At 36.5% G+C, this 13,593-nt stretch overlaps 1 protein-coding gene across 1 annotated transcript in view; it reads right to left on the reverse strand.

The window, feature by feature from the left end:
* ALG6 (ALG6, alpha-1,3-glucosyltransferase) overlaps window positions 1-10,356 on the reverse strand; it is a gene marked incomplete at its 5' end in the record, with an annotated part of 15,629 nt that extends 5,273 nt beyond the window's left edge. Inside the window, 7 exon segments of the mRNA XM_010187650.1 lie at window positions 1-97; window positions 596-781; window positions 2,741-2,805; window positions 3,473-3,555; window positions 5,753-5,841; window positions 6,791-6,880; window positions 10,272-10,356. The exon segment at window positions 1-97 is cut by the window's left edge and continues 21 nt beyond it. Of these exon segments, the coding sequence (XP_010185952.1) occupies window positions 1-97; window positions 596-781; window positions 2,741-2,805; window positions 3,473-3,555; window positions 5,753-5,841; window positions 6,791-6,880; window positions 10,272-10,356 (695 nt within the window).
* Window positions 10,357-13,593: the final 3,237 nt, after the last annotated feature.

The following is a 13,593-nucleotide window of genomic DNA, read 5'->3' on the forward strand; positions in this document are numbered from 1 at the left end:
TACTTGCATGATTTGCTCCATGTCGGTACAGAACGGCAGCCAGCAGACAGCAAAGGAAACCACCACGGTCCCTGCTATTTTAGTTAACAATACTAATCTGCAAGAAGGAGAAAAGCTTACATCAGAAAAGATAAATCCAAGTTACTGGTAATGAGTCAGTTCTTGGTTTATATAACAAACCTGTTTTTAAAAGAAATATAGAACTGAATATAACGAATTAAATAAAACGAGCTACCAGTATCCCAGAAAAAACTAATTATCCCCAGATAAGAACAAACAACTCCATGAGAACCACAGAACCACTGCTCTCAGTCTAATCTGGATGCCCACTGCACCCTGTATTTCATTTAGCTTACAGAACAAAGAACACTAAGAAAGGACGCCTTAAAAGATTTTACCATCTCTTCAGTTGAAATACTTAATGTAGATCTCAACAATAAACGTTCATTTTGCAGGAGAGGAATACATTACAACAAGGTAAGCATCTTCCACTAGAAATTAATTCAGAAATGCCCATGCAAATAAGGAAAATCACACTCAATGCCAGGCTGCCTGGGTGTGTTCTTGAGAAAGAAAATGGTTTGAAGCCACTTACCCCTTTCCTTTCAGTCCCTTCTTGAAGCACTTTCCAAGTAAATAGCAAAAAAAGGGCAGAGAATGGTAGAGCTCCATCTGCTTATAATTTAAGGCCAGGCAAAATGCCACTGACCCCAAAAGGTCCCAGTCATACGACAAACAAATGACAGCCCACAAGGCAAAGCCAAGGCTCACTGAGTTGTATATGGTTTTTCACGTCAAGGACAGGATACTCATCTTAGTACTGGAAATCAGTAGTAAGTGTCCTAAGGACAAGCGTAAAATAGCATGCAAAATTAGTTTTTCCACATCAGTTTTTACAACACGTTGTCAGTTGTGACTATGTTGTTCACAAATAATTTTACTTGTATTTAAAGTGTAATTTTGGTATTTCCAAGGTTTGATTCAACACCTGCACAGGCAAATGTGAGGACAAACAGCGTTACTTCCTTACGATTTTGAGAACAGGTTCCCAAGCTCAATAGTTTGAAGAGACTAAGCTACACTTACTATTAACTTGCAACAAAAGATTACCTTTAGTTTTTACTATTATTTTTGTGTGAGATAAACCAGTAAGACACATGTGTATTGTCAGAAATTTCACAGTATTTTGTTTTCTCTGTCAATATAAATAGCCCTGACAACACAATCAATTGTTGATGTTATTCTCAGCCCACTCAAAAGCACCGTGTATTTGAGATCACATCAACAAATTGTTGTACCAAAAGGCTCTGATCTTGCAGAGCCGTGCAGCAGCAGTTAAGGTTAAATAAATCTATTGACTTCTGAGGAGCTGGTCACAGATCGCAGAGTTACTCACGGAGAAATCCCAGGGCTGGGAGAGACCAGAGGAGACCACGCAGGGCATCCGTCTGCATCACCACAGGGTCTGCTACACCTCTGTCACCCCAGCATCAGGTTTGCTCACCCTCCTCTTCAAAACCTCGATGCTGTGGATTCCACAACACGCACAGGCAACCTATTCCAGTGTTTCACTGGAATTAAGGTTCAAAAGATTTTTTTCCACATATTTAAAAAAACCCCAAGTATTCCCTACGGTAACTTAGGGCTGTTACTTCTTGCTCTGCCCAACACAAGACACACGGAGCAGATAACTGCCTTCCTCTTTGTATTTCTTTTAATTATTAGAAAACTAACCCTGTGCTTTCTTCTGGCCACCAGCTTCTCCCACCTATGATGAACTGCATTTATTCCCATCCCCTTTCTTATAAGTGATGTCTCCAGATGATCAACATCTTTAAAGAGGCCAAAAATAGAATGTCAGAATTCCTGATCTGTAACTCAACAGCATTATGAATTTTTTCCTTCAAAATTTGCTTTCTAAGACTTATTTTCTTCCAAGTTCATCACGCACTCTCTAGGAAGGAAACCACGAACCACTAAACTATTTGATTGTCAAAACTTGATTTAGTAGTAAATGCTGAGATTCAGTATCTCCTTGGAATAAATATCTACATTTATCACAACTCCAGGATTGTCTTCCTCTGGCTCAATGGCACTGAGCAACATAGCCTGGAGGAGTCAACTAATGGCATTAGCTTGTTGATGTGCAAAACAAGTATATAAACAAAAATCTTATTTAAAAAGACCCACCTGTGAAGGTGTCTGTTACCAGTATTGACTAGTTAGCTCTGACGGCCTAACTGATATTTTTGATGTCTAGCTTTTAAGTGGTTAGGCACTAAGTGAAGTTAATCCGAACTCAAGTAATGGTAAAGACAGAATGGGGCACTTCACAGAATTGAGTATTTCACACAACTACACTCGCTGCACTCCTCTGCCATCTCAGGAAGACCTGAGATTATTTTCCTCTCCAAACACAAATCACAGGGGCACAAAGCCATCATTCTTTCCACTGCCACAGTAGCACTGACGTTTTCTGCAATAAAGTGACTGACAGAAATAGGAGCTTGAGGCACAGAAAGAATGCTATTCATGTTTGGATTGATTTGTCCCAATATCAACTATTTATCTCCAATATATTTCAGCCTTAGAGTTTTCTTTAACACCTCTGCTTTGGGATATGCTGAAGTTCTTCAGATGACTTCATATACAAAAGTAACCTCTGCCCAGCTAACGACAAGCACTGAGGAACAGTGTTGCTTCGTCAATGGAAATTCACTTCACTGCAGAACAAGGATACTGGAAGTGTCCGTGGTCAATAAGAATGAGGCCTGGGTAAAGCAGAATACAGAGAGCACTGGAAACCTGGATCAAAAAAAAGAGAGGAGAAAATAATTATTTCTAAGTCAGACACTAGACGGAGGAATCTACCCTATTTCTCCAGTACAAAACATTGCCCCTCCATGGTGCATCCTAGATGTAGGAATTTCTTCCCTACAAGTAATCTTCTGTCAGTAATATTTTGAGGAATAAAAATGGATAAATATCTTCCATAAATAAGAAAATACTAAATGGAAACCAGACTGTCCTTTGCCAACCAGTTCAAAGATCACCCACACCCATCTTAAACCTTGGAACCACTCAAAAAAAAAATCAGAAGACATCTTATTCCAGAAAGTATTTGTTCTACCATAAGGAACGTGCAAGACAAAGCAGTTCCTAGATTCCCCCATATCTCAGCACAAATCTTGTGTTTACTACCCAAGTAATAAATTCAGAAAGAAATAAAACTCAGGAGATCATCGCTACTAAACTTCAGAGCATCTTGTTACTGTTATAATTGCTGTAAGATAAGTTAATGGCTTTTTTTTTTAATCTGAAAAGCCTTTAGAATGAGATATACTGATTTTACAGCAATTAAAGCCATCGCCATATTCTATATTTTAATTATCTCTTACACTGTTACATTTCTATCCTGTTTTAACAGTATGTTTTCTTTTTGTTTTCCCTCTAATTTACACCAGATACTTGCCTTCTTTTTAGTAGATGTTTCTTTCAAGGAAAAACAATATAAAATAACTGCAGGAATATAAACCAGCAAATCAGCAACAAACACTGAAAAATAAAGATTAAATTTACGTTAGAATCTTCCCACATACCTCAGCTTAATGCTATTAAGGTTCTGTCTTTTCATCTGGATTGTGAATATTTGACTCTGCTTATAGTTTTAACTTCTTGATGCTCCACTTCTTAGTTGTTTTAGGGGTAAAAAAAACCCTGAAGACGATAGTAACTACACTGTGTCGGAGTGTGACTAGTTGCCTACCTGTTGAATGTGGTGTTTGCACTTCACTTTAGTCCTTCAGTTCAACTGCAGTTCAAAAGTTGTGTAGCTAGTTTCACCTAAATATGCTTCTCTATTGTCTTACATCGTGTTACAGTATGTTTCATTGTTTTAAAGATCACTCAGGTTTGGCAGTTACACCAAAGCTATTTTTTTCCCAATTGTTTTCAGAAGGACAAGGAAAAAGTTAAGCAAATAAATATTAAAATATCAGAAAGTCCTTAATTAGAATAAACTGTGTAGTTTCACTTCAAAGGACAAAAAGAAACAGGTCTACAGAATTTGATCTTGTTAATGTTTCTGACGCTATCATTTCTGATGTCCAAAAGCTGCTGCTTCCACATGTTCAGCTGTTTTGGCTTCTGGCATGGCCTCAGTCAATAAGGGAGCACACTCTTAGTTCCTCACATGCCGAAATGAGAGAAGGCATTCTTAATTCTCAACAGAAATCAGCTACAACTAGAAGCAGTCAAGTGGTTAGAAGACAAATAATTAAGAAGCTCTAGATTGTTATAATCTCCAATGTGGATTACTAGCGACAGGGACAAAAACTAACACCAGTTATTTGGTTATTTGATCATCTGCCTACAGGGAATGTATGTAAGAGGGTCGACAAGAAAGCAGAATGAGCAAATTCACTTGCCCAAAATTAATTAATTAATTAATTCTCAGATTATTTCTATAAACCGGTTTCAGAAAACATGCAATTACTCCAAGAGGGAAAGTATGCTTTGCCTTTTTTTAGTCACAGGCTTTAGAAGAAAATGTTTAAAGATATCAGTTATTCAGTGGCGAATTGTTGCAGGCTTAAGCCACCATTAAACAAATATACCCAAGGCATTAGCAAAACAAATACACTGACACTTAAAATAAAGGTTTAAAACCAACAGCTGACATTGACCTTTCTGAATTATTTTAACACATTCTTCTAATAGCTATTGTTAAAAAAGTGTTTATCAGTTCTCCTAGAACCATCAGGGGTTTGTCAAGTAAGTTGATTTCAAAATTAATAAAGACCATTTCAAGGGTAATTAAGTTCTAGTGATTTTTTTTTTCCCAATTCAATCAATTACTGGAGACTAGACTGAGAAGTTTGTGAAGTACAGAAAAGCTATTGATGAATAACAAATTCTGCCATTACAATCCAAAAGCATTTTGTGGAACTCTACTGTTACGTTAAGCAAAAGACAGATTCAAAAAGAAAACGGTAACAGAGTAATATGGCACCTGCCATTGCTGAGAGAACAAGAGCTCACTGGCCACATTTGCTGTCCTACTGATAACTTAATTCAGTAGCTCTATCTACAAATTTTTTTCTGCATTTGTTTTATCCTTTTCTTTGTAGAAGCAGTTCACACTTATCAAATGGTCAGAAGAGTGACTGCAGGAAAATGAAATTTAGGCAAAAAAGTAGTAAAATACATTTTTACTCTTTTGTTAACAGAAGTTTTCTATAGAAAGCAGTGACCTTTTGCAAGAAAAAAATATTTTCAAATATCAAATATATTCCCTTTTCAGATAAAGTATAACAGCTCATAAGAAAGATCTCTGAGACTTTAGGAGGCTGTGAATGCCAGTCTACATACAAAATAAATTTACAGTAAAAACCAAGCTAAACTGAAAATGAAAGGCAAATCTATCAGAATGGAAGGGAAAAGAACAATACTATTTAAAAAAATCAAAAAATGGTTCTATGCTACCAAAAAACAACAACAAAATCTTTGTTTCAGAGTTTTACTGAACCAATTTGGATGAAAATTTGTTAGTAAATTTTATATTTATTGATTTCATAAATGATGGCAGAATAGAACAGAGGAGTCTGGTTAATAACCAGACCTGCAAAGCCACCCAAGTCAAAGAACAGAGCATAAACTGGTGAAGACAGAGAAACTACATGGTATTAAACATGCTAAATTAGTAAGCAAGACAAATCTGTAGGATCATCCTAAGGAAATATGATTTTCCTACCTGTTGTACGCATAAATAACTTATGTGGCTGACTCTCATACCCCCGAGATGTGTGCAGAGCAATCCAATCAGGATTTATTAACTTTGCACTGTAAAACAAAGTACAGACACATCAAAATTTAGACAGTTCTCATTTCCCTTTACACTCCCTTCAGCAATAAAGATGACATGCACAGGAGCATATTCCAAGAATTAAGATGAATGAGAAGAAATATTTCAAAGAGCAATAGTGATCAATGCAAGACTTTCCTCACCACTGTTTCAGTTTACAATATAGACTTTAGCTGCTATTTCACAATTAAAATAATCTTTGAAAACAGTAAAAATGGAATGCAATATTTATTAGTACAAGATAACCACCTTCAGTGTGGTTCCACTGACTTTTAAAAAAAACAATTGTAAATACCTTTCATACTCAAGTATTAAATATAAACCATTTACAGTTCACACAGATGCCCCACATAGCTGTGCTTGTGCACTTTAACCTACATTCTTATTCCCCAAGTCTCATTCCAACAGCAGTAAAGCCCTTGTGGAAAAAGTATTCCAATAACAGCAATCTATTTACATGATATCCAGTCATCAAATGTCACTGGGGCTCTCCACACAAGAGAGGTTTCCCATGCGATGCACCCAATTCCTACAGCACTTCTCTCTGTGCATCACTGATCCAACAGCGGCTTGCATGGAAAGGTAAAAACTGAAGTCATGACTAAATCTGCTAAAATTTAAGGGCTTGGCAAAAAAACCCAAACAAACAAAAAACCCCACAAGCGACAAAACAACGTAACCCTTCAGTCTCCTATGCAATAATTACAAGACAGAAAAATAGCAGTTTTAAGCAACAGGGATACACCTAAAAATTTATTCTCCTAGCTTTAAACTGGCAAACGATACTTTTCATTTCATCAGCTGCCTCAGATTGGTAGTTTTTAACAAACAGTTTCTCTCCTCAGGAGAGGAAGGGAAGAAAATAAAAGAAAACTAAAAGAGACAAATTTGAAAATACCACAGAAATTTTTAAAATAATGAACTTACATGTAAGCGCACAGAAAACTGTGATAGGCAGTAAGAGGTGGATAATCAAGGCCCCAGTACAGTAGGTTGTTATCACTTGTATTGAAGTACCTATAAAAAAAATTAAAAATATTAAACCAAATATTTTTATCACCATATTCAAAATTCAAAAGGAATTTAGCAACTTCTGTATCTGCTTAATTTTACTTTAGACAAATAGATCTCAAGCAACAAACCAAGTGATTTCAGAGCACATTCCCTTGTGTTTGCAAAACAGAAGATTTTTTTAAAGCTGTTAGAGCTTTCTGACCTGGAGAGGGGAAATCCTTAATGTGAACAGTTTGACAAAAATCCAGAGAATAAGACAAAGCCTGCACAAAAATAGTTGTACACATCTACTGTAGCTCTAGATTTGTTTATGTGGTGTCGCAGGTCCTCACCTCAAAATACAAACCAAACCTACATTTTTCACACATGTCAATTAGTCCAGATTTGCCAGAAAGAAAATAAAACCAACACAGTTAAAAGGAAATTTCAAAAGAAACTGAATTCACTAGTGATTTTTTACTTATATTTTCCAAGATTCCCTTTTTTTTACGGGACTTGGACAGGACTTTTAATATGTGACAATGACTTCTGAATAGCTGAAATTTATCTGCTACTCTTCTACACTGTAATATAGCAAGCTGAGAAGTGCTTCTGCTCAACAGACCTTAATATGAAAATTCTGAAAAATGGAAGTTATACTGCTGGAAAGCAACGGAACAGAAGTGGAAAACGTTGGCAAAAAGATATTACACAAACAAAAAGCGACATAGGTCTGGAAGAAAACTATGTCACAGCAGGTGCACCTAGGCAATGCTGTCAGCATGAACGTAGGAGTCAGGAGGGTAAAAAGTTCCTTAGAAGGCAACACCAAATTATCAGAGTAAAACCTCCTGAACAGCCAACTTGAGGTTGTGAGCCTCCATCAGGTACGACAGCCATAACCACTTTACCTAAATTCTACCTTAAAACTCAGGCAGCCCATGCAAGAAAATAAAGGATTTTCTCATCCGTAACGATGTTGTGTTAGGATTTCTCCAGAAGGCTGGCAGCGGTTAGAATTCAGTCACCAACTCCACATGAGAAATGGCACATTTTACCCAAGGCAAACAGAAGTTACAAAAATAAGGCATCAGACCACACTGACCAGTCTACTCTAACAGCCAAGGCGCAAGCTCTTCACTTCTCCAGTCTCTCTCTTTTCAAATGCAGCCATTTTTTGACATTTATTACAGTAAATTATATTTCTTGAATTCCAAATGAGCTGCCTGAAGTATCTGATGAACTGATGATAAATCGTATTTCTTTGAGTTGCATCTCTGCTTCTCATCCTGCAATTCAGGACTGGTCATGCCAAGGGAGTTCAGATTCTTCATGCAGACTGTAATAGTCTGCAACTTAGTAGTAAACTTTTCACTTTTGTAATTTATTTTATTTTACTTTCAATAAAGTCACAGTTTCAACACAAAAAACCCCCTATACCCAGTAATATTTAGCAAAAAAAGCCTTCACAGTTTTAATTAGCAGTATAATAAGAAAAGATGTTCTTAAAGTAGCCTTTAATAAATGGTATCAAGACTGTAAAGAACAATATAAAAAGTAAATATTTAAGTTCTGACCTTCGGCTCAGAGCAATCACAGAAGGAAACTAAGTACAAACCATACTTTAGTTTACTGCAGTATATTTTTTTTTTTGGATCAAAGAAAATAAGCATGGAACATGCAAGTGTATTACCTACACATGCCTGTTTAACAGGAAACATGATAATTAAATCTGTGAAAAGATCAACAGATCTTACAGGACTGTGTCCTCATGAGAGAGCTTCTCGCTGTATATATCTAGACAAATTTACTGAAGAACACATGCTTGCTGCATAGATGGCTTCTCTGAATCCTACACAAGTAACAGCACTCTAAGTGCTTAGAATCTCAACTTCAAATCTGAACACTATTTTTACCTACCAGAGTATAACATCTTTTCACACTGCGTATTTCTATAATACAGGAAGGGAAACAAAGCTTAGCATCAGAATGTAATCCCTTGCATGTCAGCCAAGATGTTCTTTTCCAAACACCCAAGACTGAATGTGACTTCGCTGTATTAGAGGTTTAATTCTCAAAGCAGACCCAATCCAAAAAACTCCCGGTATAAATAAAACGAAGAGCAAACACAACAAAAGTGAGATTCCCAATAGGCAGCCCACAGGCTAAACCCAGCCTGCAATATAGCTTAATTTGGCCCCTGGGAATGCCTAGCAATAATGACTCTCAATTTTAAGTACATATAGTTTCGCGTAGCAGAGTGGATCGAAGCTGCCCACTCTCCTATCATGTCAGCTCTCCATTATCCCAACTTTGGCACAATGAGGGGTTTGGATATCCCAGAAAAACACAGAAGAGAATGACAGTATAGATGATCTGAGGTGACAATATAGTGGACTGCAGTTCCAGAGTGCCATACTTTCAGAATTGGCCCTGCATATATTTACAGAAATACAACTGAATTTGTATTCTGTCATATCAGTCTGTTCCCAAACAGACAGCCGAGGAAAAAACTATGTTAGATAAACAGAGCGTCACTGTCCCTATTGGGAGATGACCTGGAGCTCCAATATATGCCTATTTGTGTTGTAGCACACGCACACACACATATATACACATATATATATATATACATATACATATATATATATATCTATATAACTTTTACAATTCCATGAAGGCTCTAAGGAATATTAGGAGTAATGTAAAAATAAAAAAAATATTTGGAGTAATTTTCCTACTGTTTTAAGAGATCTGTACAAATTAAGTTCACTATCTTTACATCCAAATTCCAGGCACCCACATTTTAAAATCTGTATTAAGAGCATAGGTGTGGAAAAGGTGGTGAAAAAAAAAGTAAAAAAAAGAGGCAACCAGTGCCTCCAGCACAAGCTCTGAAGTCTCCGCATTTACTGGCGTGCCTGAGCTGTTCAGCTTAGGGGAGATAAGCAGCGTTCAGTTTGGTTTTGTCAGTGCTGGCAATCATGAAAGTTTTTGTGCATTAGAGAACTGGAGCTCAGGAAGCCGAACTGTTTTTCTAAAGCCAGGAGAAAAAGCTTGTCTATGATCTCTTAAAAACGCCTGCTAAAAAATTGCTTCCTGGTGTTTCTAGTCAATTCAAAACAAAGCTGGAGCTTCACAACAGAGGAACCTACCAGTCAAAATATTTTGTTGCACAAGCTCTTAGCTAGCAAGTCAAAGTTCCAAATTTTAGGGTTTTTTACTTTGTGTGTGTGTGTGTGTGTGTGTAAAGAAAATGGTACCTGAGTCTAAGAGGAGGGTGATATTATATTACTACAAAAGGGTTTTTAGAATAGTTCAGAGAACTTTAGAAGGTGCTGCAGAGAGACCTTAAAGGTGCATTAAAGATACAAACCAAAGTTTTTGTAACCTGAACTACAATAGCGTTACGTACCACTGCCTGATGGGTAAATTGTAAGTAACTTCTTGCCAGTGTCTCTGAGCTTCGTAGTCTCCATACATAGGTGGTTTTCCTGCACCTGAAGGGAGATGAAAGAGTACATAGGAATTTATTTGGTTTACGTAGATTGCTTTTTCTCCAGACATGTACTTGCAATTAATATGTTACTAATCTTATTCTCCATTCCTCCATGATATCTGAGAACAAAACAGAGACCTCATCTGCTATGCAATCTAACAGGGAGGAGAAAAAAAAAAAAGCCATGCATTCTTCTGGCTTTCTGGATATTTCTGCCATAAGCATTTATCAAGATATTCCACTGTGAAGAATTACTTCCTCATCTGACAAAAAAAAAAATCATTTCCAAGTGTAGATGAAAAATGTGGCACTTTCTCTGAAATAAAAAAACGTACATAATGGACGTCTTACACTGATTTCGTGTGAACTACTTCACTTCCTTAATATATAATTGACAGTGTTCTCACTTGTGTTTCAGCCACATCGTGGTACTTTGCCATTAAAAGTAACAACCAGCCTTATTTTAAATTTACTTAGGCCTAGGACCTGTTGCAAGTCCCCCAGTTCCTCTCTCTTTCCTCTGTCACCTGCTTTGCAACACCAGCAAGAATACTGCATCTGTCCCTTTCCTCAAGATTATTATTTAAGAGTTAAGATCTATTTTTTAAATCCTGCCACTCGGTACACAGAATAGGTTTAGAATAATTTTTTTCTTATAATTTACAAAGCTTTCTAAATAAGAACTGTCCATTCTGGTTTAGAGGAATACTCTCTCATGCATTTTTTCAACTGAGTGATTGTTACGCAGCAGTTCTGCAAACTGCATTATGTTAAAGGACACTTTTCACACACGCATACATAAGTCTCTCAGGAAACTAAGATTTATTTTTTTTTTCACTGAAAAAAGCTTTATCAATGCAAATACTTCAGATGTCTACTCAAACAATTTCCTCAATAAAAGCCCAAATCTGATAATGGCAGTGTGCTAAGCATCTTTATCACAGAGTTTATTTACTTCTATTAACCTGTGCTTACTGAGAACAGAAACCGGACTGATAGCACTTCCAATAAAATATTGACACTAGCCAGACAAAGATTTAAGAGTTTCTTTAAAATATAGGAAAGCCATCTATAATTTTTTCACATGATCTATGGCTGTGGGAGTCACACAAGTTCATATATACACTATTCATTCCTGGGTAGTGGAGAGAACAGATTATCTCCACTAATTTATTCCTGCATACTAGAGAGGGTAGATTATCTCCACTATATGACACATTCAGCTAAGTTTCCTAAATAAATAAGGCCACTGGAGAACAGTAACCATTCTGTAGCTATAAATTGAGTGGAACAAAAAACCTGTCACAGGATTACCAAAATACAAAAATAGCTGTTATGCAAATTTTAGAGTGTGTATGTATGTTTGTGTATATATACACAGACATATATACATATATAAACACACATTTTATTTCAGCTTCTCTCCCTCTCAAAAAAAAAAAGGAAAAGAAATAAATCGGCTTCAGAATGATCGCGAGATATCTTAATCCAAAGGTTTGATTACTAAAAGCCAAATACAGAGACTGATTACACATCAGTTAGTTTGAGAATACATATTTAGCTTCCATCTACAGCAAGTATCAAGTATACAGCCAAAGAGAATACAGAATTAATAAAAAATAGAGTATTTCATTTTTAAAAATGGCATAAACTTTAAATTCAGACTGGTCTTATTCAATTTATTGTTATTTGGAATCTGACATTTTTAAGGGTCTTAAGCTGCATTTCAACACATGTATTTAGCTTCTACTCATTTAGTAAGACTTTGGCAATGCATTAAAAAATATATACATTAATCTATAAAGTCAAATATTTTTTCAGTAATTCTCCAAGACCAACTAATCTAAGGTCACCGTAAATAGTAATTCAAAACTAGGTACTCGTTATCTGCTTTCTCACCATCATGACCCTAATTCCAGAGGCAGATCCAAAGGCACGCTCAATGGCAAAAAACCCCCATTAGAATGGCAATGATACAGCGATCCCAGAGTGCACAGTAAATGGGGGCAGAATTAACCTCCCTGCTTCTGGCTGTCCGTGCCACGCATGGTTTCAGAGGGTGCCGAATCAGCGTTTCTTCAGAGAACAGTGACTACTTCTAATCCTTTCCTCAACTTTACTGCACTGAGCAGCAGTGAAAGCAGAACAACAGGACCACATCAGTCTAAACATTATCCTGCCCATTTTTTTTTCTTCCTCCTGTCATTGAAGGCTCATTACATCTGAAGGAAGTTAAAGCAAAAAGAAAAATAAATCCAGTGTACTTCTGCATTTGATAGTTCCTTCAAATGCAACTTCGTCTTTTTTTTTCCAGCCAGCTAATGCTCAAAGTTAAGCACATGCTTTAATAATTTCCTGGATTGGATCAGGCTCAGCTTTTCCTATTCCAAAAGAGGTTACACAATCATTGTGTAGGAAACAAGATTAAAAAAAAAATTAGTTCACACATTAAGACTCTCTTTCAGAATCTTGATTGGTTTGAAACTAAATCAACTTTAAAAAACCTAGTAACATAATTGTAAATACTTGCAGTGCAACATGCATTTAGTATTGTGTGGCAAAAGTCAGGGTGTTTGTTTTTCTGCATATAGATGGGTAGAAAAGAGGCTCAGTTACAAAAGAGATCTCTCACAATGGCGGTTCCAAGAAGCAAACTCAAAATAAAACAACTGTGCAAGAAGGTACACAAGCAACTTATCTTCAAGCAAATTCCTTGAAGGAAATGAAGCCCAGGAGTTCCCAGTTTAAAATTACCGGAATACTACTGAGCAGCTCAAGGACTCAGGGGATAAGGCTCCCACTTGCCTTAACAGAAACCACAGTGGAATTTGACTGAGCTTGTGATGCTTTTAGCTGATGGGGCCTGAAAGTAATGGTTTATTAAAAAAAAAATATGCAGAGAGCAAGCTTTGTGCAAGCTTATACTAAGTGTAGGAATGGCACTAAGAGGTTTGGAAAAAAACTTGCTAGTTCTTTGCAAGCATTATGAGATGGGGAGGAGAAAAACTCATCTATTAAAAGAATATAGCTCTAGCTCATGCTGTAAACAATCTCATGGCAGTATAGCTACAAGGCAGAGCATAATCGCTCACTCCACGTCACCTTTACAGTCTTCATTATCACCAGTACAGTTTTATCTATATATAAATTAAGGCTGTATCTGTTACAGAACTTGAAGGATAAGATTAAACAAATGTACAATTGGACTACAAGAATCACAGAATCACAGAATCACAGA

Source organism: Mesitornis unicolor, unplaced genomic scaffold (genome assembly GCF_000695765.1).
Source record: "Mesitornis unicolor isolate BGI_N332 unplaced genomic scaffold, ASM69576v1 scaffold53796, whole genome shotgun sequence".
Taxonomy (NCBI): domain Eukaryota; kingdom Metazoa; phylum Chordata; class Aves; order Mesitornithiformes; family Mesitornithidae; genus Mesitornis; species Mesitornis unicolor.